At 40.4% G+C, this 26,036-nt stretch overlaps 1 protein-coding gene across 1 annotated transcript in view; it reads left to right on the top strand.

Moving 5' to 3' along the window:
• The window catches only part of PINX1 (PIN2 (TERF1) interacting telomerase inhibitor 1), an 88,094-nt gene extending 74,678 nt beyond the window's left edge, over positions 1-13,416 (top strand). The window contains exon 7 of the mRNA XM_069975813.1: positions 11,335-13,416. Within this exon, the coding sequence (XP_069831914.1) occupies positions 11,335-11,928 (594 nt within the window). The 3' untranslated portion in view covers positions 11,929-13,416. The remainder of the gene's footprint in view (positions 1-11,334) is intronic.
• Positions 13,417-26,036: the final 12,620 nt, after the last annotated feature.

The following is a 26,036-nucleotide window of genomic DNA, read 5'->3' as shown; positions in this document are numbered from 1 at the left end:
GACATTACAATAGAGTCATCAATTAAAGAGACTGAAGAATTATCCCTTGCTGTGTTATGTACAAGTACCGAGTCGAAATTGTTGGCTCTTTCCCACTTTACGTGATTAGAACTGAGTGACCTGTATCTAGAATTATTGTTTATATCTAACATTATACATCGGCCGTGAAAGCTATGCACCCAAGTGGGGGAGTCACACTGGGAAAACCACAAGGCTGTCAGATACTTCGACCTCTCATTCCAAATATAATTATAGATTGTATTTTGTGTCTTTTTTTATTTTAGCTGCGAGATTGCTGTTAAAATAAAGTTGACCATAATTACATGTCTCTATCATCTTATTGTCCAGTCAAAATACAAGAAATATTACTTCCATATTAAGAGGCTAATATATTTTCTATAGCGCCAACCTATTCTGCAGCAATTTAATCTCTTGCTGATATAGATTACTATGATTACCAGTAGCCATGTGATGACAAACGTGTCATTCTGATAGCAAAGGGATTGCTTTTATTTCCATGCTACGCAGCAGTAGTAACATGAAGCTGCTTTTTCGTCGTAAAAGCAGAAATCTGAAAAACATTCAATCTTCAGTCCTCTAGTTGTCTGGGGAAATCTCCACCTTAGATCAAAGCCCAAATTAAATATATAGGAGGGGGGGTTTAGCCGGTTTAGGGCATACTTATGATTACACAGATGAACCAGTACATTATAAAAAAAAAAATTACAAAAATGAAATGAATAAAACATGTTTTCATTAAAATAGGATAAAAGAATTTACACAGACTTGATATTACCAGAAAAATCTATACAATAATTATATATCTTAATTAATGATTATCAGTGTAGAGCATAAAGAAATGAAAATGTGGTGGGATGTTATGCCCCCTCCCCATCATTCTATTTCCTAAAATAAAAAGTATTGTAAATTTACCATAATTTCACATCTAAGTAAACGTACATTTTGGCACACTAAAAACAAGACTTTGAACAGGTACATCAAGCTCCAGGTAAAAAAATTACCACTGAAATAAAAAGTTAAGGAGAAGATTAATTGAGGGGGGGGGGGGGGGGTTTAAGTTGAAAACTGTCCTAAAGAGGTTAAATTTAGGGAAGTCTGAAGTGAAGACTCCGTAATACAGTCTATAGGACCAGGTATGCTTCGGCTATTAGGCCATTCCATGTTTATTCCTATTTAGTTTGCTGGGTAAGCTGGGATTTCATACTTTTGGGCACCTGGCTTATATATGTAAAATGCCTCATATTCATAAAACTATTATATTGGCAATATTCCCTTTTTTGAGGGAGTTTTTGCATTATGCTTTTATTCCCAGTTTAGGTTACCAAGAGAATTTTTTATTTGCTGTATAAACAAGGCCAAATATGGGAGAAAATGAAAACACTAATCATATAGTAACCAAGCATTTTACAATAGAGAATATATTTGTTTTAGCACAGAGTTAGTTACCACTATCTTAGATGGGTACTCCATTGTATTCCTAGCCTAAATCTTTGTGCACATCCACCTGCTGATGCTTCTGCCGCTGGACCTGCCTGTGAAGTTTCATGTTGTGTTTAATCAAATCCTTCATAAAGAACTATTACAGGTAGCAGAGACAGAATGCAGAGCATGCACAGTAGCACACAACCACACTGACGACAGAAGAAACATTGTTCTGTAGACAAATATATAATTTTTTTCCCACAGTAAACTAATTGAACAGGAGGGATGGATCATTTTCTATGCATTGTCTGCACTACTTTCAGGGACTATGCTGACAAGGGAGGGGGGAGAACTATGCTGTACTGCAGTAGCTGAAAGGAAGGTGGGCTACAGTTTAGACACACAAGTGGGAATTGTAAGCCAAGTACCCCCCTCCTTTTTGTTCTTAGTGGGGCGTTCCATGGTCTTTCAAGACTACATATTCCAGTTTTACACTCTACAAGCAAAAAATTTAAAATTCCCTTTAGCCCTCAAAATTGAAAAAAACTCAATTGCACTCGTGTGTGCCTTCTCTGCTGCTCACCGCAGAGATCAGGGAGAAGCTTAAAGGGAACCTGTAACCACTCTCATGTTGCCTGAAGCATGAGTCATCAGGGCGGTCCCAATCTACTTTTCCCAACCTTAATGAATAGATCTCTCCTTATACCAAAACATGTGGGATGAGAGCAGCACAACTTCTCAAAAGAGCCAGTACCAGCAGGTTAGACCATAGATCAAAGATCAGTCAACATGTAAGGATGTACCAGCAGCACTCGTATTAAGGTGGGGAAAAAAAAAAATCAGAGTTTATTGCATTCCAAAAAAGTGTAGCGACGTTTCAACTGCCTCATGTGCCATTTTTTTGGAATGCAATAAACTCAGATTTTTGTCACTTAATAAGAGTGCTGCTGGTACATCCTTACATACTTATACCAAAACAGAGAGAGTTGTATCCATCATGGCCAGTGGGGTGGGGAGAAGCCAAAAAGGTCACCTCAGTGACCCCTGTCATCATGACAATGGACGGAGGGGAGTTATTGTGGGTTAACCATCTTCAATAAAATTGCAAAAGAGATGTGCCTCATATAATAGAGGGTAATGGTAATAAAATCAATAAACTTCACTAAGAAACGTATTACTTTGGGATGATTTCTAGTGTTTTGTTCCATACGGGTCTCCTGCCGTAAGCTAGCAACGTGGCGTGTTCTGGGCTATTTTGGCAGCAGAGTTTCACAGTAATATAGGACAGGACCCTTTTCAAGAAATAATTGTTATGATGAAACAGCTGCTTTTTTTTTCTCCTTTTTTTTATCTTAAAAGACCTGCACCCCATTGCCAAAGGCTTGCCACCTGCTCAGGTGCGCTCTAGGTCTTTCTACGACTCACCTGCTAGTGAAACATCACGTTCCTACTTGTTGACTGCGCACCAACGTGGAATGCAAGTCTCGCTCTCCCACTTCCTCCTGATGACATCACCCAATCTGTTTGCCTGATGGTTTAACGAGCCGTAAGAACAAAGAAAAAAAAGATTCTGCTTTCCTCTCTCCTCTAAACATGTAAAGTTATGGACAAGGATACGCCGCTGTAATGAGGCACATTCCGTACCGACCACACGTGGCAGTTTGTTTGACTCTTTATCATGTGACCTCCATTTGCTGAGGAAAATCAGGTCAGCGCTGTGCCGCAGGGCCAACAGTAGGCTTACGTCTCTTAACCTTTTTATTCCCGACGACAGTGGTGTGGCACTATTTGTGATCTCTGCCTGATCTAACTGAGGTTGTAGGTACGGTTAAACTTTATAATATATCAAAGAAATGAAAAAAATACAATAAGTAAGAATAATGTCTTCGTAGTAATCTGGACAATTCATGTCAGTCAACGTATAAAAACTAAAAAACAATGAAACAAGGTGAAAGTATCTGCATTACGGGGTTTTTTTCTCTCCCTCTTCCCTTCTCTAAGGTTTGTATTATGTTTAATTAGACCGTACATAGAAAGCCGTCACTACTCCTTTTAAGTACCTATAATTTGGGCTCTTAGCAGAATCATGATAAATGTGAAGAATTCGTACAAGTTCGTACAATGCTAACATCAAGCCCAAGTAATATACAATGATTGCTATTCAAAGCTAATAGTGTCAAACATTTTTTTTTTCTGGCCTTTAGCAAATGAAGTCTCTTTTGGGAATTGTACAAAAATGAAAGTACCTGTAATTGATCTAAAAACTGGAAAAAATGCTACTGTTCTTACTATACTTGACCATGTAGCCTGAGGACCACTTGTCTGGTTCTGAGAAGTCTACAAAGTCTTACCTTCGTCCTAGTTGTTGTTTTTTTTTTTTTCTTCTTACAAATAAAGATATCTGCTTTTTGCATGGGAGAATTTAGAAATTGAGATTTCGAGTCAGATTAACAGAAAATAACAGTCTAGACTCGCTGGAGACCCAGGTTCAAAGTCCAGAGCTGACTCCGTGTGATCTTGGGCAGGTTGCTTTTTCTGACTGTGCCCCAGGCACCAATAAGTTCAACATACTTGTAAGCTATCTTTGTTTTAAAAAAAAAAAAAAGTGTGTGTATAGAAACACAAATTGTACATCGACATAACTATACGAAGGTCTAAAAAAAAAATTTGCTCATTTCTAATCTTTACAAAATTAGCTCCAATGATCTTGAATGAAAGAAGACCGTGGATTTGATTTATGAGTTTGAAAAAAGCTTAAAAACTACTAGGTTCATGTATTTATTCACCCTTGTTGACATAGATAAAACATGATATACGGTTTATAGACTGCCACGAACAATACAAAGCAATAAAATGTGTAATATGTAGTGGTTAACGCTATTATACATCTAAATGGCAATTAAAAAGGATGCCAATGCATTCTCTACAACCTAAGTATGTGTAAATTGTTACTAAAATAGTAATTATCCTCCTTTTTTTTTTTTTTTTTTTTTTTTTTTAAATAAAATTAGATTCTTGCGCCATCATCATTTCCGAGCAGCCATCACTGTGCGATGACTGGGGAGGAAGCATAACAAAAAACATTCAATAAACCTGCCTCCCAGGCTTGCGGTTATCTATTGACAAAGCAGTGGATGACATAGGGAAGCCCCCTTCCCTTATTGCCTGTAACAGTATTACACACCGATTGTTCATACTTCACACTTGTGCATATTATAAAACATGTTGTGATATGTACAATAAAGTTCAGTTATTTGTGTTAGGATTCCTATAAACTTGCTCACACAAGATTTATCGTTATAGGCAATGAAGGTTGTGTAAATTGGTAACCGTGTGTGTCATGTTTCACGTTGGAACTTCCGGAAGTGCCTACACGTACACCGAAAGAGGCGGTTCCCGTTTACCCAACTCATTTCGCTTAAAGCGTATGTTCACCTTTGAAAGTAATTTTACAGGTTACATCTAGCATTAATCTGCATAAAAATTTAGATTTGTAAATCTAATACGTTACTTATCTTGTGCCAATCCCAAGTTACATTGTATATCATACCCCAGAGCTGCACTCATTATTCTATTGGTGGAGTCACTGTACATACATTACTTATCCTGTGCTGACCCTGAGTTACATCCTGTATTATACTCCAGAGCTGTAATCACTATTCTGCTGGTGGGGTCACTGTACATACATTACTTATCCTGTACTGATCCTGAGTTACATGCTGTATTATACTCTAGAGCCGCACTCACTATTCTGGCAGTGAAGTCACTGTGCCATGTTCAAAAGTGAGTGTATATATATACATGTAACATTGCATGAGGGTCACTTTCTTTGTATAGGATCATACAATATTAGTGTGCAAATGCTAAACATTAAAGGGTAGTCTACACTTGCCTCACAAATATTATTTTTACAATATTTGTATCTATAACTTTAAAGAAATGAAGCAACTTTGCAGATCTACTGGTCATGTGCAGACTGAAGTGTCTCTGTGGTTACAGACTACAAACAACCCTGTGTAGTCTGACACTGTTGTTCTACTTTATTTTATTTTTTCAAACCTGTACTGTAGAAGTGAGACAAAAGGAAGCCTTGTCAAGACCAAGATTGTTTCTGCCGTCACATATGTTTACACATCGTCTTAAACAGTTTTTTTTTTTTTTTATCTTAATATTTTGTTCACAGTTAATCTGGTTATCCAATGTGAAAGGATGATTCCATCATTCAAGTGAAATTGAATGCATCTATTATGTTGGACACAATTCAGTGAATAGGAAAATGTCACCTTTTACTGTTAGTCTGTTATAGTTCTATGACATTGTTTACAATCCTGACCTGTAATGTTATATGTATAATTAAAAGATCAATTCCACCAAAACATTTCTCCAACCTAACTGTCCTTGACAAGTGACAGTATCTTTTTTTTTTTTTTTTTCTCTCTCTCTCTCTCTCTCTCTCTCTCTCTCTCTCTCTCTCTCTCTCTCTCTCTCTCAAGAGAAACTGCTTTCCGTCTCATTGGTTATTGTTTGTACTTGCTGTTTATTATAAATTTTCTACTATTAATGCTTTCGAGACTTGATCCATGTTTTTTTTTTTTTTAATTTAAATTTTTTTTGTAGGAGTTGTTTTTTTCCCAAAATTTTTGCTTTTTTTTTTTTTTTTTTGCAGTTTTTAAAATTCAAAAAACATTTTTAGTTGTTTAGGCTAAAATATCAACTGCGTATGCTGCTAGTAGATAATGGTACCCTACAAGAGAAACAGATAGCCCAAAGTCTCAATCATGTTTCAGTAACTACATAGATCATGGTTAGATTTGAGGGAATATACAATAAAATTTGCAAAACCTGAATCTTATGAATCGGCCTTTGAGTTGTTTGGTCCTGTAAAATGATTTAGTGTTACGGTTCCCTGAAGAAGTCTGGAATGAGACTCTTGACTATCTAGTTCACAACTTTTTGGGGGAACTTAGAACTTTTGAAAAACAAAATGACTTTTACAAGACTAAATTAATCAATGGCCTATTCAATAGATATGGCAAATTTTATTATGACATATTTCTTCTATCAGTTAAACAACTTGTTTGTCCTTCTCATACATACTGTATGGTGGTCAAAGGTCATTACTGAAGACATCTACAGGTCAGCAGGAAGTGATTTGTTTGTTTCAATGACTGGATGTTTTTTGTTTTTTTAAAGAAATGCATATTCAATTACAATGATTTCTGTTTCGTAACACCTTAATAAGACCTGTCCTATAAATCTTTGACAAAGATCTCTTGTATTCTTGGAAAAGTTCCAAAACGCTCATGCCTCTAGAACACAGCATCAAGATCCTGATTTGTCCTTTCGCGGGATGAATGCCATCTTTATCTACCAGCACTATTGTTGTTTTCCGCGACTGCAGGTTTAAACTGTCCATAGCTATAACTTATAATTGTTTAAGATCTTTTTGCCCAGAAGGACTGTTCACATAAAGCTTTGGTTGTTCTGATCTGAATTATGGACAGCCAATGATGGACAGTGACAGTATTGTTCTTTGCTGATGAAATTGAGCATTCTCACACAAAAATTTGCATGTATGTAAATAGATCTTTCGGCTCCTTAGGCGATATATGGGAATCTTCACTAATTGAGCAATATTGCTACTTTGCTGTTAGTAATTAGCAATCCCTATTCCGTAAACACGGCAATACAACAATGATGCCTACTTGGCATGTCTATTATTGCTCATCTGTAATGTGTCACTTGTTGTTTTTCATTACTAACCCCTTACATACACAGTCTAATTTGGTGTTCAGTATGCATTGAAATGTATATTTATTTATTGCTTGTGTATTTTTTTCCCTCCTTCCAAAAGCTTTTTGAAGGAAGTTGTATTTTTAAAAGGGGTACTCGGGAAATAAGGCCACGGAATCAATGGCAAGTTATCTGTGTGAATTCCGTGGTGTGCATATACCTTTACTGGTGTCAGTTAATTTTTACAGACTTGTAATTTACTCATATTTAAAAACAAACAAACTCAAATCTTCAACAGCCCGTGCGACCTGTGGTGCAGTTTGTGTGCACTTTTTTTGTTTTTTAGATTTTCAAGGCTTAATGATCCTCAAACATGTAGACTGTAATTCTCTCCTCTCTCACACATATATAATATATACATATGTGTGTATGTAGACCACCTGCTTTTTCTCAGCCATGTTCTCCACCTGAGCAAGTCTTGCCAATCAGCAGGCACTCCCCGGTACTAGAAACCAGCAACACCCGTCTCCTCTTACTCTTCTGAATTCTGAATCTGACAGGTTAATGACTGTAACCGACTACTGATATGAAGTAATGCTCCTGTAAGAATTCTTCTCTACACAAACACATCCCTCCTCCCATGCTTTCTTCTGGCTGTTGTAGGCTGGTTTTACTGAGGCGTTTTGATCCTACAAACAAGAACCCCGTGGTCACTAACTTTTATGTTGATAAGAAATTTAATAAGCATGGACCAGTGCACACAGAGCCAGCAGGGCATGGAGACAGGCAGGATGGTGCCAACTCTAGAAAACTATTCAGCTGATGGGGAAGCATTAATCTTATTGAGGTTCTGGTCTATGCCAGCTCAGTGCCCAACTACCCCTACTGTCTGCAGCGAAGGCTGCCTGCTCACAAATCCATGGAAACTTTATCAGTGACTAGCCTTCCAAGCAGTAACAAAGTCTTGGGCAACTTAATCATTAAACCATCTGAAGGAAAAGCTTTCGGGTAAACAGCAGTGATCTGTGCAGGTCCAAGGACAAAGAAAGTTAAAAAGATGAAAATACACGTAAGCATAGAATGTAAGAACAATCTGTCATGCAGTATGCTTGGCTTTACTGTAGTTGTTGTTCGTTCATGTTATATATTAAACCATTATGGATTTCAAACACCAGTAAATTCACCAAATTTGGTGATGAAGTTAATCAGAATCCCCCTCCAATCTAGTGGGTAAAGATATAACCCAGTGGCCTTCCAGTATTTGAGTGTAGTTGCAGTATGAACAGGACATGATAGCCTAATACAATTATAAAATGCTCAATTGCACATAGTTAAAAAGCTGTATCGTGAACTTAGAATATGGACTTCATATACGGAAGCTAATAAAGTGCTCAGAATCCTTCTTTAATTTTTTTTTCCTTTCTTATAATACAAAACTCATTGACAAGATAGGTGAGAGTAATGTCTGTTAGAACCCCAAATGATCCAAGAGAACAGAGTCCCGTGTCAAGGAAATCAGGCATGTTTGCTGCTGCCTCATTCCATTATATGGGAATTGGCCAGTCAGCACTACAGAAGTAAATGAAGACACAAAGGCCCACATGTTGCTCAATTCAAATAGAGAAATGAAGACTCAAGTTCTCTTGATTGGTCTGGGCCCTAGCGGTAGGGGTTATAGCGATCAGACACTGTCACCTATCCTATAGAAAAGTAAAGTGTTATTTATAGGAAAAACAACTTTTGTAAGTTAGTAATAAGTGGAGATGAGTGAACTGGGCAAAAGTTTGGGTTCGCACAAACCCAGACCATCGGCATTTAAATCCTGCTGCCCGGAGAATAGGCTATAGGATGTATTCATGTTTTCCAGGTCTTCCATTTTAGATCTTTCGGGTTCATGTGAACCCAAACTTCTGACAAGTTTGCTTATCTCTAATAAAAAGTAAAATATTTTCAGTAAGAAAATTCTTTTAACTTTCTATAGGTGTGACAGCCCGGGATGTTTTGGTTTTTTTGGTAGGGGAAAAATTTCCCCAACACGTAATTATTTCCTTTTCAACATGAGCATCACCACAGCCATGATTCCTATACACCTTAATGGAAATGTATAATCAGAAAAGTATGTTTTGTTTAATTCCATTTTTACAGTAAGCATAGTTTTTAATAACTTTACTTTTTTAATGTTCCAATGTCCTTTTTATTTTTATTTCTCCATCCAGCTATGCATATTTTAAAATAGTCTTGAAATCTTGCAGTTTTTGGTTTCACCACTAGGCCTAAAACTAAGCTGAGACTTGAAGACAAGAACAAATTTCCGTATCTTCTCGCCCCAATTAGTAAAACAAAAAACACACACAAAAACATGGCTGTTCGAAAATAACTGCAGTTAATGACAGCTGTCCAATAAAAACTAATTTTTACCTGGTGGGAACATAGCTTTAAAGTGCTGTTAAAGGGGTTGTCCAGCGCTACAAAAACATGGCCACTTTTCCCCCTACTGTTGTCTCCAGTTCAGGTGTGATTTGCAATTAAGCTCCATTTACTTCAATGGAACTGAGTTTCAAAACCCCACCCCAAACTGGAGACAACAGTAGGGGGGAAAGTGGCCATGTTTTTGTATTGCTGGATAACCCCTTTAACTCACCTTGGGCAAGATGGCTGCCCCCATAATCACATGCAAAAAGTTTAAGGCCCTATTACATGAAGCGATTATCGTCCATTACAGTCAAAGGCAACGATCAGTTGACATGAACAATGGCGAATGATCGTTGTCTTTCACCGTCGTTCAACAGAGCAATGAAGCAAATGAAGAGCGCAACAATCTGCTGCCATCGCTGCTGTGCGCACACACACACACACACACACGTAATAGTGCCGACAGCAAGCGAGGAGCAAGAGAGCACTAACCTGACAGGTCGGTGCCTCCTTGCTTCCGGAGATCGCCCAATGTATTAGGGGCTTTACACTGAAAAAATAAATAAAAATAAGTATCTCTTTATATTTGGTAGAAAAGAAAATCTAGGCGACACATCTCCTTTAAGGCAGTAAAGATTATCTGTAAAGACAATAAGGATACGCCCTTAAAGTCAATGAAAGGATGTATGTAAACAAAATTACAGAGCGTGAAACACTGTGCAGATGTGTTCAGGGTTTAGAAAGCCAATGTGAACTTTCTACTTTGCTTTAACACATAATCTATATGGACTGCCCTCTTCCTCATATAGTCAATGCATGCCAAGCACCATTTTCTGTATTTGCCGATTTATTTATTTTATTTTTTTAAAGTCTGTATGCTATGTATATAACACATTATATTGTCTTCACAGCTTCATGATGAACCTGAGCACATATACTTAGATAAAGAAGTTTTGGGGGGATTGGGATAGTTTAGTGCTTTTCTTATTGTTTGTGGAATTTGTTGTCTGTCTCTACGATGGACATATGGCCAACAGTATATTGATCGGACCATATATCATCTCCTCCTAATGATGTTTCCCCAAGGGACTACACTAACAGAGTTTGACTTTGATGTATTTGTTCAATAAGAAGCTACTAACATGTCAAACTTTATTCTTATAAGCAATGGCAGCTCATCATCAGAGTTTATCATGACATATAGTGACTGATTTATAGAAGAAACTCCTCTATATTTTATAAAACATATCCTATACTTGCAGATGATGCTAAAGTGTTAGTCATGGTTCACACATAATTTTTCTGTCCGTTTCAGTATATTTATTATTACTGTACAGAAAAACGTGGTCAACCACATTTTTATGTACTGATCCATTTTAATCCTTTTTTTTAACCTTTAAAATTGATCGATTTTAATCCCTTTTTTAACATTTAAAAGCTTAGTGTCATTTGTGCTTGTATACATGAAAATATATATTACCAAGCATAATACTTGAGAGCTGCACTTACTTTTCTGCTAGTGGAACTGTACTTCCTACTGGAGAATCCACCAGAAGGTGTCATGTACAACCACAAAATATGGAGATTTCAAGAATTGTGAATGCATTTCTGGGCTATCATATTGACGGATCAAAATAAAATTGCAATGTTGTTAAAGTGGCTGGACATTTTATGCATATGAGCTATTAAATAAATATATATATCCTTTTTCTTCATAAATATTAAAGGGTTTTTGTCTTTTTGCAGGAAGAAACAGATTCTGAACCAGAGGAGAGTGAGAATCAAAGTCCAATCCCCACTACTGAAGCTGAGCCAGGAAACACTGTGACAAGTTCTCTATCTGTAAATGAATATTTTGCCAAGCGGATGGCAGAACTTAAAAAATCCTACACAAAGCGTACGGAGTGTGTCACCGAGAACGTGGGGGATGAGCCAGAAGTCAGTGTGGAGAGCTATTCACAAGACAAAAAGAAAAAATCCAAAAAGAAAAAAAACAGAAACCATTATGAGGACAACTGCCCAGAAGAACTAGAAGTAGAGGAGAATCTTCAAGGGGAAACCAATGTGGACACCACAGATTGTCAGCAGAGTAGAAGAAAGTCAAAAAGTAAGAGAGAGGACAAAGTACTGACTGTAGAAAACTCTGAGGATCATGAGGAGGGAGAAGAGCAAGAGACTCTCAAGAAGAAGAAAAAGAAAAACAAAAGGAAAAAAGGGTTAGATGAAAGGCAGATGGAAGATGTCACCTCTACTCCTGATGAAGACATTGATACAGAGCAGCCAAAGAAGAAAAAAAAGAAGGAGAAAGCAAGAAAGAACAGAATAGAACATGAACATTAGACGCATCTGTCTGTCTGTGTTCGGAAACATAACGATGGACAATAGCAAATTTTTAACATTTCTTGTGGTTTCTGATGAATTAAATATAGACCAGTGGTCTCTTGGTCATGTGCCTGAGGGTTCAGAATTTTTAGATAACATCCTTTGAATGAAATTGTATAAAGTATCACAACCTGTATTGAAACTGGTGACTGGAGAGAAGCGAGTTACAGGACATGATGCTGATTCTGAATCTTAAGCATTGGTGGCTCATTTGTTGTCCTAAAAAAAAGTACTTCAGCTCTCCAAGCACGTTTCTACTTTCTTAAATTCTTTGGAGAAGTCTAATGTGACTTACAAAATAGAAGAATGTGAAGAAGAACTATTTTTTTTCTAGACAAATCATTCATACTTGAGATTTAGACTCTGCAAATTATCCTGTAAATTCGATAATCTCTTCTGGTGACTGTATTTTCTACATAAAATCAACTTTAAAAATATTATGAATGGAATGATTACTAATCTCAACAGTACAGTTTTGAGCATTATTCCAGTATTGTTAGATATGACAGCTACCTCAGACACACTATAATGGTGCATATAGATACTACATTACATTTAGCTATCCAAAGTTAATGCACATGAATGTATTATTACTAGAGATGATTGAACATCGGAAAATCTTAGGTTCTATAGAACTCGAACCTTGTTGAACTTTCCGCATTTGATTCCTGACCCTTTCCCGGCCCCGGGGGAAGGAGGAGACAGCCCCGGTACCGCCTGGAATTCCGGGATTCAGCCTATTACTTGGTTCTATAGAACCTAAGATTTTCCGATGTTCAGTCATCTCTAATTATTACTATTACAAGCTGTTGTGGCCAATAATCATTTGGTGTAATAGCTCATATTAAAAGACCATGATCAGCAGACATACACAATGTCGGCTGATTGTGGTCTTTCAACATGTTGAAAAATTCAAATTGCAATAGCAACAGTCTGCTGTGCGTTGCTCCATATAACAGGCCCCTCCCAGAGCTCCCTGTGGCCCTTGCCGCAGGGGTGAGAAACTGTTACCAGGGGTGTCGAGGAGCCACTTACTCCCCTCTCTGCATTGATAATGGACATTCAGTCAACCAAAGCAAGAATTTTGTGCTGTGTTCACATACAATTTGCCAAGTTTTTCTTGCAATATTTTAGAAATCACAACGAAAATAACAGCCTTACCATGGGTTGGAATAGTGATCTGTTAAATATTAGCTGAACATTTAGCCGACAACAGAACAACAACATATGACTATTTTGGTATGTTCTCAGGACAATTCATATCATCATGTTAATCCTAAGAGGTAATGTTAATCTCTGGTAAAGATGTCCACTATTTTGGTACCAAAGACCTTCACCGTTATACAGTTATTCACCTTTTGCCTCAGATGACTTTTGGAGGAAATCACTGAATCATTAATGTCATTATACATGTATAGTAATAAAGTCATTGCTGGAGTAAGTAAATATTACATTGTTCTATTCTTTCTAGTACAAGTTCTGTAAATGGCTGTGTTCACACTCCCATCAGGCTACAGAGCCTGTGGTGGTAGATCCATTAGGTTTTATGGGAAGAGCAGAACAGTACTGCTCTACCATCTAATTGACTGGATCCCCATTATTAGACAATAGAATTCCTGTGTGGATTCCATTAATAACTGTAATAGCATTGCTGGATCTTTGTGTGAACAGAGCAAGATGGTTGCTGTATATGGACTGTTCCTGCTAAGCACTCAAAGTACCCAGCCAGCGTCTGCAATCTTGGCTGATGGCAACACAAATGTTGACGATGTGAAAAAAAAAAAAAAAAAAACTTTCTAATTACCTGAAAAAAACTTCAAGATGGTTGATTTAAAAAAAAAATATCTAAAGACCTGGAAAGAGTCAATTCAGTGGACTTTTATCTAATGAATAGCATCAGTTTTAGTTGTAAAGGTTTTTATTAGAGATTGCAAAAGGGAAGAAAAATGCAACACAAGAAGGTACAGGGAACGAAATGGCAGTGGAAAGCACATAGGAGGTAAACATGAAACATCCTCATGAAAATGAGATTGGGTCATACAAGCAAGATACAAAAAATAAAAAAATTAAAGGGGAAAAAAAATTATTTTAAATCAACTGGTGTCAGAAAGTTACATAGATTTGTAATTTACTTTTATTTAAAAATATTAAGTCTTCCCATACTTATAAGCTACTATATGTCATGCAGGAAATGTTTATTTACATTCAGAAACAGTGCTCTCTGCTGCCATCTCTGGCCGAGTCAGGAACTGTCCAGAGCAGGAGATGTTTTTTATGGGGATTTGCTGCTGCTCTGGACAGTTCCTGACTCGGCCAGAGAGGTCAGCAGAGAGCACTGTTTCTGAATGTAAATAAACAACACTTCCTGCATGACATATAGTAGCTTATAATTACAGGAAGACTTGAGATTTTTAAATAGAAGTAAATTACAAATCTATATAACTTTCTGACACCAATTGATTTGAAAGAATTTTTTTTTTCGCTGGAACCTAGCAGGGACCAGCGACTGAATACTGGTAGTCACAGAGCCTCAAACTGCTCTCTAGATATACCTTTTATTCTATAGTAAAACTTAATGGCTTCAGGAACAAATCTGTACCAAGGACATTATTAAAGGGGTACTCCTGCAACAAATAGATAAAAAGACTGCATATGACATTGCTTACCTGTCCCTCCCAGTTCTGAAAACACCTAAATACATTTGTTGTGTGGTTATGTAATAGTCTTCTCTATTATGTCCACTCACTACATCCTGGCTGAGCAGTTGCACAGTACTACCATACCCAGAATGCATTGCTTTCCTCAGGTCATCTCCCACAGCACTCTATTCAGAAGTAGTTGCAGAACATCCCATTTCAAAGCGGACTATCACACAATCAGTGAGTTAAGTTATATATCTTGGGGTGACAGTCTTATTTATATACAAATTTCTCATACCGTAGTAACCCTTTAATTAGTATATGGATTTGAGTCCAGAAGGCTTGGATCACAAGGCAGGTCCTTCAAAAATTGTCCTCTAGTTTGACATCCCTAAAAGCATGTGGCAGGTACCTCAGGGTAAATAGAATGACATTTGCCCAGCCCATATCACCTATGCAACACTTTAAGGGCAGTTTTGGTGAGGAATACCAGGAGAGTAGAAGTGGATAGGTGAATATCATCAGCCACACAAATGCCAATTCTCATACTCCATGATAACTTTACATACCCTGTTTAAAAAAAAAAAAAAAGCCATACCCCAAAAATAACCCCTAGCTTGATATTGCACTGTTTTTGGAATAGGCTTGAAATATAGGCCCAACTCCAAAAGTAAGACCTTGTTACAGTCAGCGCCTCAAGCACTAGGTTATGTTCTGTAACATCCCGGAGATGGAGAATAGGCATACTGTAATTCCCAACCATCTAGGATAAGTGCCCCGCTATCTCTCGCCATGTCAGGGCTCCATTATGTTGACCATCACTTCTACTGACTGGTTTTTCAAAAATACTCGACACACCTCAGTAAGATGATTTCCTTGTTTTTTTTGTTTGTTTTTTTCTTACGTATTGCACCCAGGTGCAGTTTACTTGTATTACATGACGTTGTTGCCCTCAATGTTACTCTGTCTGACCCTGCTTCCTGAATTCAGGGATCTTAAATTAAAAATTGTTTCTTTTGTTGAACAAAAAAAAACATATAAAGGTGCAATTAAAGGATTATATATGTCTGTGCCAGGCCTGAAAAAAAAAAAAGGTTCCGGTTGATTTTCCGCCAAGTGTCCCTTATGTGCCAGGGAGGTACGTGCACTGCACAGCATAAGTCCACAAAAAGCCACCACAAGGCTACGTTATGTTGGCAGCACCAATGTTTGTGCATTGTCTTGGCGTCAGAGCAGTTTCTCGGCAGAGCTGTTGGCTCTTGACAGTTAACAGTGAAATCCTCGCTGCCCGAGCCATGTGTGTCTGTCAATGGGGACTGAACTCAAGGAGGGAGGTGACGCTGTTTCCCGACAGGTTCAAACGAAAAAAAAAAATCAAAAGTATAAAGTTCCCTTTTCTAAGCATGCACGTTATTTATAGTGACTGTATCTAGACACTGCAGCAGAAATTGTATTTCTTAAAAACAAAGAACTGATTGTCTGAAAACCCAGCACTGGACTGAATTTTTTGTTACGAGGCATGCGTAAGTCTCTGAGAAACTCAACTTATGAATCAGTCCTTCATTTCACCACATTTTAGACTGCAAGTAAAAAGTATTCACAGTCCATTGTCCCATCTTTTTCATGTTTTTTATAAAAAAAAAATACAAGATACAGATGACAGCAGCTGTTATATTCTGTTATCTTGAATGATGTTCAGGTGTAACCATCCTTTCAATTTTTTACATAAATCATTAGTGTGGTGATAAACCTTCAATACATTGCATAAAGATGACTCTCCACTAGGACTGCTGTTACTACTAATCCTGTACTGATCCTGAGTTACATCCTGTATTATACTCCAGAGCTGCACTCACTATTCTGCTGGTGGGGTCACTTTGTACATACATTACATTACTTATCCTGTATTTTTCTCCAGAGCTGCACTCACTATTCTGCTGGTGGGATCACTATGTACATACATTACATTGCTTATCCTGTACTGATCCTGAGTTACATCCTGTATTATACTCCAGAGCTGCACTCACTATTCTGCTGGTGGGGCCACTGTTTTGTCAATCTGCACTGATTACCAATGGTAAAATGTGTACACAAGACAAAGGACAGAGATGAAGCTTGTTATTGGATAAAGTTTATCTATTTTTTTACAGCAACCGGTCCTACGGGAGCCTGAAAACTTATTGTTGAATAGTAATAATGATTTCAGTCATATTAATCTGAATAAGATAAACACAGAATCACAGTCACATCAATTGTTTAGAGACTGTCCAGGAATTTACAGTCACTTGTAATAACAACAAGAGGAAAGGATCTAACAATACATATTGTATGTTAGTTATGATGGAAACGTCTCCTTTTAACCCCTTAACGACATCGGGCGTAAACTTACGCCCTGGCGCCATGGTACTTAGCGCATCAGGGCGTAAATTTACGCCCGATGTTTCCCCGATCGCTGCGTGTTCACACACAGCGGTCGGGGAAGATGGCCTGCTATAAATCATAGCAGGCCATCATAGCTTCTCGGCACGGGGGGTGGTTAACACCCCCCGTGCTTACGATCGCTGCTATAGGCTGATCAATTCAGATCAGCCAATAGCGGCGATCGGAACCTTTCCGGGTCATCGGTGACCCGATGACCCGGAAAAAAATGGCCGTCGGTGCTGTCCGAGGACGGCACCGACCGCCATTACTGTAAAAAGTAATGTTGATCGCCGTGCCACCGGCCCGATCGCCGTGAACGGCCGGCCGGCCGTTCACGGCGATCGGGCAGGTGGCACGGCGATCAGAGTCCCACAAAATAGTAAATACCTGCCCTGGACCCCTCAGCTAGGTAGCCGAGGGGTCCAGAGCAGGTATTTGTACATTACTCACCTGTCCCAGGCTCCTGATCGGCGTCTTCCGGGTTCGCGGCGTCCTCCGTCATTCCGTTCGGTCTTCGGGTCTTTCCGGCGGTCCTCGTCGTCTTCTTTCGGCTATTTTCGGCTCCAGCCTCGTCATTTTCCGGATTTTGCGCTCTGCTGCCCCCTAGCGGCTGATATGTGTAATACACTTATCAGCAGCTACAGGGATATTCAGAATATAAAAAAAAATTATTTTTTTTTCCCAAATTTTTTTTTTTCTATTTTCCGCACCCTATCGCCGCTGAGTGTTGATCAGCATCGCACGAAAGTGCGCTGCTAATCAGCAACTCCTCCTTTTTGGCGTAGGGTGTTTTTTTTCTATATTCTACTGCCACGGTCTGCTTATAAGTGCCGCACATTGCGGCATTTATCAGCAACTCCTTTGTTGGCGTAGGTTTTTTTTTTATACTTACTGTAAAAAAACACGTAAAAAACACTACATTACACCACACTACATTGAATAAAGTTTGACACTACACCACTACATACCCCATATACTAGTCCCCGTATAAAGATGGCCCCCAGGGTGTTTTCGGCGTCAGAGGGATACGTTATTATTGCCTCCCGACACCGAAACAGCCAGTGAGGATGAATGGGGGATCCTTCTTTCCTCCATTCATCCTCATCATCCAGTGACGTGTCTGGGGGTAGCGTAGCGTACGCTGCCCCCCAGACACGTCTTTTCCGCCAGTACCGTCCCAATAAGAGATGACGGCATGGTGTGAAATTCTACACACTCTGTGACAGTACCTCAGGGTACACTTACAGATTTCGGGTACGTGCAAACTGCGGAATGGCGAAGGATAATCCTTTGTGCATTCCGCAGCTGGCACCCACCGGCGGACTGATGCGGGCGCATGTCTCCACCCGTGTCATAGACTCCATTCTATGCACGGGCGGAATCCGTCGTCCATCCAAAGAATGAACACGTTGGACGGAGAGCGGAATCCGCCCGTGCATAGAATGGAGTCTATGACACGTGTGGAGACGTGCGCCTGCATCAGTCCGCCGGTGGGTGCCAGCTGTGGAATGCACGAAGGGTTATCTGTCGCGATTCCGCAGTGTGCACGTACCCTTAGAGTGTATGTAGGAAGGGACACCCGAATCCAGCCCCCAGATGCCCCCTTCCCCCCCATCCTTGGAGTTAGTGGGGAGATCGTCCGGGAACTGATCTTCCCACTGCTGGATAAAGGTTACCACCTGTACGGGGATAACTTTTATACCAGCACCCCCCTCTTCCAGTCCCTCGCTGCCCTGTAGCTTGCGGCACGATCCGAAAATATCAGAAGTAGTAATAGCGCCCTAATATTTAGCAGCCATGGAGCGGACCCAGCGCTTCTGGATATGAAGGACCCCGTATCGCACCAGGACAACATTTTCCAGGTGACGTCCCCCACACTGGAGAACGGGAGACCCCAGAAGAAGTGCAGAGTGTGGTGTAACAGGGGGATCAGGAAGGACGCCATTTTCCCGTGTGACACCTGTCCTGATCCCCCCGGCCTCTGCATACTGGATCGCTCCAAGGTGCACCACACGTCACTGGGGTTCTACATTATCTAAATTCTGTCCCTTATTCCTATTTCAGGGGTCACGTTGATCCGGGGATTATTCTGATCGCCATTATGGAGTCAGGAAGGAATTTTTCCCCTGTGATGAGGCTACTGTCGTCTGCCTCACGAGGGGTTTTTGCCTTCCTCTGGATCAACACAGGTTGAGTTTGATGGACACCTGTCATTTTCAACCTTATAAACTAATAATTGGCCTAATACCCCCAAATAAATTAGAATTGTCTCTTTTCCCCAGCTAAATAGGTATGGCCGCCATTCCCATTAGAGGATGCCATGATGCAATTACAAAGCCTCTGTGCGGCCAGGACAGTAGAAACCCCCCACAAGTGACCCCATTCTGGAAACTACACCCCATAAGGAATCTAAGAAGGGGGGCAGCGGGGATATGGCCCCCTGGTGACGGCCACATTTGGGACGTGAAAATGAAAAAAATTGTATTTTTTATTTTCTCGGCACATGTTCTACGTAAGTGCCCGTCACCAGTGGGGTCCATATGCTCACTGCACCCCTTGTTAGATTCCTTATGGGGTGTAGTTTCCAGAATAGGGTCACTTGTCGGGGGTTTCTACTGTCCTGGCAGCACAGGAGCTTTGTAATTGCGACATGGCCTCCATCCTCCATTCCAGCCTCTAAATGGCGCTCTGTCCCTTTGGTGACTTGCCCTGTGCCCATATGGCACATTATGCCCACATGTGGGGTATTTTCGTACTCAGGGGACACTACCCTACACGTTTTGTGTTCATTTTCTTTTTTAACCCCTTGTGGAAATGGAAAAAAATCAAGGCTAGACCAACATTTAGTGTAATTTTTGTAAAATTTTTACTCTAAATTATTAATCTTGTCATGTTTTTTCATTTTCACAAGGGGTTAAAAGATAAAAAAAAACATTTAATGTGTAGAGCAATTTCCCCTGAGTACGGAAATACCCCACATGTGGACATAAAGCGCCATGCGGGTGCAGGGTGAGCCTCCGAAGGGAAGAAGCGCCATTTGGTTTTTGAAGGCTGGATTTGGATGGAATGGATTTCGAGGGGCCATGTTGCATTCAAAAGGCCCCTGTGTTGCCAAGACAGTTGAAACCCCCCACAAGTGACCCCATTATGGAAACTGCACCCCTCAAGGAATGTAACAAGGGGTGTAGTGAGCATATGGACCCCACTGGTGACGGACACAAATGTGGAACAATGTGGCGTGAAAATGAAATATTACATTTTTTACACTATAATGTTGGTTTAGCCTTGAATATATCATTTTCACAAGGGGTTAAAAGAGGAGAAAAAAAACAAAATGTGTAGCGCAATTTCCCCCGAGTCCGTAAATACCCCACATGTGGACATAAAGCGCCATGTGGGCGCAGGGCAAGCCTCCGAAGGGAAGGAGCGCCATTTCGTTTTTGAAGGCTGGATTTGGATGGAATGGATTTTGAGGGGCCATGTTGCATTCAAAAGGCCTCTGTGTTGCCAAGACAGTTGAAACCCCCCACAAGTGACCCCATTATGGAAACTACACCCCTCAAGGAATGTAACAAGGGGTGTAGTGAGCATATGGACCCCACTGGTGACGGGCACAAATGTGGAACAATGTGGCGTGAAAATGAAATATTACATTTTTTACACTATAATGTTGGTTTAGCCTTGAATTTATCATTTTCACAAGGGGTTAAAAGAGAAAAAAACACACAATATATGTAGAGCAATTTCCCCCGAGTCCGTAAATACCCCACATGTAGACATAAAGCGTCATGTGGGCGCAGGGCAAGCCTCCGAAGGGAAGGAGCGCCATTTGGATTTTGGAGGTTGGATTTGGCTAGAATGGATGATGAACGCCATGTCGCATTTACAGAGCCCTCGTGCTGCCAGGACAGTGGAAACCCCCCACAAGTGACCCCATTCTGGAAACTGCACCCCTCAAGGAATCTAACAAGGGGTGCAGTGAGGATATGAACCCCTTGATGACGGGCACATTTGTGCCATGAAAGTGAAAAAATGAAATTTTTCCCTTTCACGTCACATTGTTCCACATTTGTGCCCGTCACCAGTGGGGTCCATATGCTCACTGCACCCCTTGTTAGATTCCTTGAGGGGTGTAGTTTCCAGAATGGAATCACTTGTGGGGGGTTTCCAGTGTCTTGGCAGCACGAGGGCTCTGTAAATGCGACATGGCCCTTGAAATCCTTTTCAGTGAAATTCAGCTTCCAAAAGCCAATTGGCGCTCCTTCCCTTTGGAGGCTCGTCCTGCGCCCCCTTGGCACTTTATCGCCACATGTGGGGTATTTCTGTACTCGGGAGAAACTGCGCTACACATTTTTTGTCTTTTTTTGCCTCTTATCCCTTTAAGAAAATGAAAAATTGAAGGCTAGAACAACGTTTTAGTGTAAAAAATAAATTTTTCTTTTTTCACGCCATATTGTTCGGAAAATCTGTGAAGCACCTGTGGGGTCCAGATGCTCACCGCACCCCTTGTTACATTCCTTGAGGGGTGTAGTTTTCTAAATGGTGTCCCTTTAGGGGTGTTTTTTAGGTTTTGACACCCCAGAGCCTCTGCCAACCTGAAGTGGTACAGTCAAAAATGACCAAATATAACGGAGGCGTTGAAATTCACTAGGCGCTCCCTTATATCTGAGGCTTGTGGTTGCGTCAAATAGCGCAATAGGGTCACATATGGGGTATTTCTATAAACTGCAGAAACGGGGCAATAATTATTGGGGTGCATTTCTCTGGTAATAGGTTTATAATTATGAAAAATATTGGATTACAATAAAATCTCTGCACAGAAAATTAAAATTTTCAAATTCCTTACACACTTCGCTTTTATTTCTGTGACTCCCCTAAAGGGTTAAAACACTTTCTGGATGTGCTTTTGCAGAGTTTGGGGGGTGCAGTTTCTGAAATGGGGTGCTTTGTGGGGCTTTCTAACATACAGGCCCCTCAAATACACTTTAAACCTGAACAGGTCCCTAAAAATATCTGATTTTGAAATTTTACTGAAAATTTGGAAATTTGCTGCTAATGTTTTAAGCTTCCTATCGTCTAAAAAAAATGAAAGATAGTTTAATAAATGCCGCCAACATAAAGTAGACATGTTGCTAATGCTATTTAATATATAATTTATGTGGTATAACCACTTTCTGTATACGCAAAAAAGTTTCAAAGTTGGAAAAATGCATTTTTTCACATTTTTTCACATTATTTGTTTTTTTTTCAAAAAGATTTGTTATGAGTATCGACTCCAATTTACCAGAAATGTAAAGTACAATATGTCACGAGAAAACAATCTCAGAATCAGCCGGATAGGTAAAAGCATCCCGAAGGTATTAATGACTAAAGTGACACTGGTCATATTCATAAAATTTGTCTCTGTCATTAAGGCCATTTCAGGCTCTGTCCTTAAGGGGTTAAAGTCTTCTTGACAGAAGGCCTATTATATGGGGCAAATATCAGCTGACCCAGTGATCAAACGCTCATCTATTAGTTAATGGCCACAACCACACAATGTCCTTTTTTGGTTGTTTGATGGCCGTTGTTTTTTTTGTTTTTTTTTAACAACTGTCAATTTGTACTCAAATAATGGCCGTTATTTTAAAACAACAGCCGTCATTTGTGGAATAATGGTCGTTGTTTTGAAATAACAGCCCTTATTTGAGTGTAAAATTACAGTTGCCCCCCCCCCCCCCCCCCCAAAAAAAAAAAAAAATTGCTGTCAAACGGCCACAAAAAGACTGTGGGGGAGATTAATCAAACATGGTGTAAAGTGAAACTGGCTCAGTTGCCCCTAGCAACCAATCAGATTCCACCTTTCATTTTCCAAAGAGTCTGTGAGGAATGAAAGGTGGAATCTGATTGGTTGCTAGGGGCAACTGAGCCAGTTTCACTTTACACCATGTTTGATAAATCTCCCCCATTGTGTGGTCATAGCCTATCACTGGGATTATGCAGCTCTAAAGATCATTAATCAGTTGAACTTTTTCCTGTGTGCCACTTTGGTGCCACTCCCATTTGCTGAGATCAGACAGAGTAAACGATCATAGTAACTAACGACTATCCTTCTGTGTAATATGGAGAACAATTTCAGGTTAAGGGTCCATTTACACAGAAAGATTATCTGCCAAAGATTTGAAGCCAAAGCCAGGAATAGATTTGAAAGGAGGAGAAATCTCAGGCTTTCCTTTATGACCTGATCTCTGTTTATATTCTGTTCCTGACTTTGGCTTCAATGACGATGCTGCTCCGTTACTGTGGGCACAACGAGACGCCTACACCCTGGACCCTGCCGCCCCCACTCCTAATGGTGCAGGGAGAGGGCTGACAAAGGGTGCACAGGAATCCAGGGGTGAGTCAGCTGCCATTATGTCCCCCTTCAGCTCCGTGTGCTCAGAACCTCAGTCTGCTTAAACCCTACTTGAGCACCCGCAGGCAGGTCTCAAGATACAGGAGGCCATAACCAGCTAGCTTGCACACCTCCTTGCACGCCAGCCTTCCCACAACTATATGCTGAGGACTTCCCCTCTACACCCTCCATCTTGCAGTCCCCAAGTGGACCCTGGTTTTCGCGTTCCTCCCTGGATGATGTCTCTGAGCTGTGGCTTGATCCACAAGCACCTTGGGCACAATATTTAAAAACTCTTCCTACTAAGCATGACTTCCAATCACTAATATATGAAGTTTGTTCAGCTTGCAGAGCAGAAATCGTGGCAGTAAGGGGCAATCTTAAATGGTTAAAACTGATCAGGAACGAACTTAGATCTCTGACATCTGACCTCTGCAATACTACGGAAGCCCACTAGTCACAAATTCTCAGAGAAATGCTCAGTTAGAGGACTTGAATGTTGCTGTCATAACATCCATGACCGGGGCTTTCCTGAGGCCACCAGGGCTGAAAATCTACATATCACCCTCCAAAAATTGTTTAACTATATTTTGGGTCTCCTTGAGGACTCTCCCCGGAAGCTGGATTGCACCCATAGAGCCTTACGCCCTAAAGGGAGCTCCTCACTGCATTGTGCCATCATGTGCTGCATTATGGATTTTGCTACCAAAGAGTACATTATGCATAAGGCCCAGCTCCTTCACCCCATCACATTAAAGGGATCTGATGTCCAGCTGTTCCCTGACCTCTCCAACATCACACTCCAACAGTGAAGACTTCTTCGCCCACTTCTGGACTCCCTGAGGAATAATGGCATCACCTATCGCTGGGGCTTTCCTTTCTCGTTGACAGCAAAGAAAGACGGCTGTTCTATTACCCTTTAAAAGCTAGAGGATTTGCCTAACTTCTGTCATGTATTCCAGATTCCGCCTCCTTCCCTGCCTGATTGGGACCAGGTCACCCCACCCCCACCTCTTCCACAGATTTGGTCTTCGGCTCAGCCTAGGGGAAAGAAACCAAGCACTTCCGCTCCCGCCTGTCTGAATCCAACCTGAATCTGTTGCAGTAGATTTTTCTCTTTCTACCTCTATCTCTATGACTGACCCAATTGGGTGGACCCTAGCAGTATCCTTAGAGTGGTGAATACTCATGTCTACTGTGTAACGTATATTTTTGTTATACCATAGCTCCTATTTTGGAGGGACAGTCCCTACTTTTGACCCATGTCCCTCTATCCCTCTTTGCCCCTTACATGTCCCTCTTTTTGCCCTAGAAATTAGATTCTCATTAACAAACTTTTTATGTTGCTCTAGTAAGTGTCTGGTTTCTTACTGTATAAAAGACCCAAACGTGCACATTATTCTATCATGATGCAGGATCTGCTGCAGATTTGCAGATATCAATGTAACTAAATGCATCGGTCTGCAGCAGATTCTGTATGTGTGATTGCATCCTTGAATTAAAAAGTATAGAAATGTCTGTAACATTTTCCTAGAGTGAACCACAAGTCTAGTGTTATACTATGCACCTATTTTTTTCTCTCTTGTTCCCCTCTCATTTGTCTCGAATTTCCTACTTCCGTTCCCTCTTTCTATAGATCTCCTCCTTCCCACATGCAAGTTGTATGACGAGTTACATATTCACAGTCCCACATATTCACGGTATTCACAACCCCACCGCCCATCTATATACATTTTACTCGCATCCCTACCAGTCCCATGCTAGACTGGACTACTACTCTGATAACTGACTTTTTTTTTTTTTTTTTTTTTACAAACCCTCACATCATCCCTTCTTGAACCCATACCATGGTCAAATGTCGTATCTGTGGTCCTGGATCTTTTCTTCTCTCATCGGAGACCACTGGCATCTCAAAGAGAGATTGCTAAAGCAAGCAGAACACAGGGACATCTTGAGACAAGATCTGCCCTCCTATTTCTCTTTCAATGCACCCTTGGTCTCTTCTGTAGCCCATAAGGCCATCATATTTTGCCATTGCATTTCTATGGCAACACATTTGAAGAGAGATAGGCAGGTCCGAGTGGCCTTGTGGCGCTCCTGTCTTACAGCACTGGAAGCCCAAATGCTTCTTCGCCCCCCACTACCTTATGTAAAACTGTAGAAGCAAGGGCTAAGTTTAAGGAAATTTCTTTGGCCCAGGTTGAAAAACTGATGCTTTACTTCAGACATCTCTGTTACTAAAGGGGTAACAAAGCCCACTCCTTGCTTGCAAAACAGTTACAAGATCATCAAACTCAAACAACCCCTTTCTGTATTAACTCTCCCATGGGTACCCCTATATATGACCCCCATGGGATAGTCTCTTGTTATTCCGGGATTACTATCTACTTTACCCCCTTGAAAGTCATGCCCTTATTACCTCCTTCCTTTCCACTCTCAACTTCCCCTGGAGGCAATGGACCATTTGAATGCTGAGATTACCTTAAAGGAGCTGGAGGGAGTAGTTAAGGCCCTGCCAAGCAGTAAATCCCTGGGGGCGGATGGTGTCCCCTAGTTATATTACAAGACAACTGGGGACATCCAGAACCTCTACCTCTTGAAACTATATGGCTCATTTTTTAATAGTGACCCTG

The sequence above is a fragment of the Dendropsophus ebraccatus genome, chromosome 6, assembly GCF_027789765.1.
Source record: "Dendropsophus ebraccatus isolate aDenEbr1 chromosome 6, aDenEbr1.pat, whole genome shotgun sequence".
Classification (NCBI taxonomy): Eukaryota; Metazoa; Chordata; class Amphibia; order Anura; family Hylidae; genus Dendropsophus; species Dendropsophus ebraccatus.
Note: the sequence above shows the minus strand (reverse complement) of the source record. Positions and strands in the feature narration are given on the sequence as shown.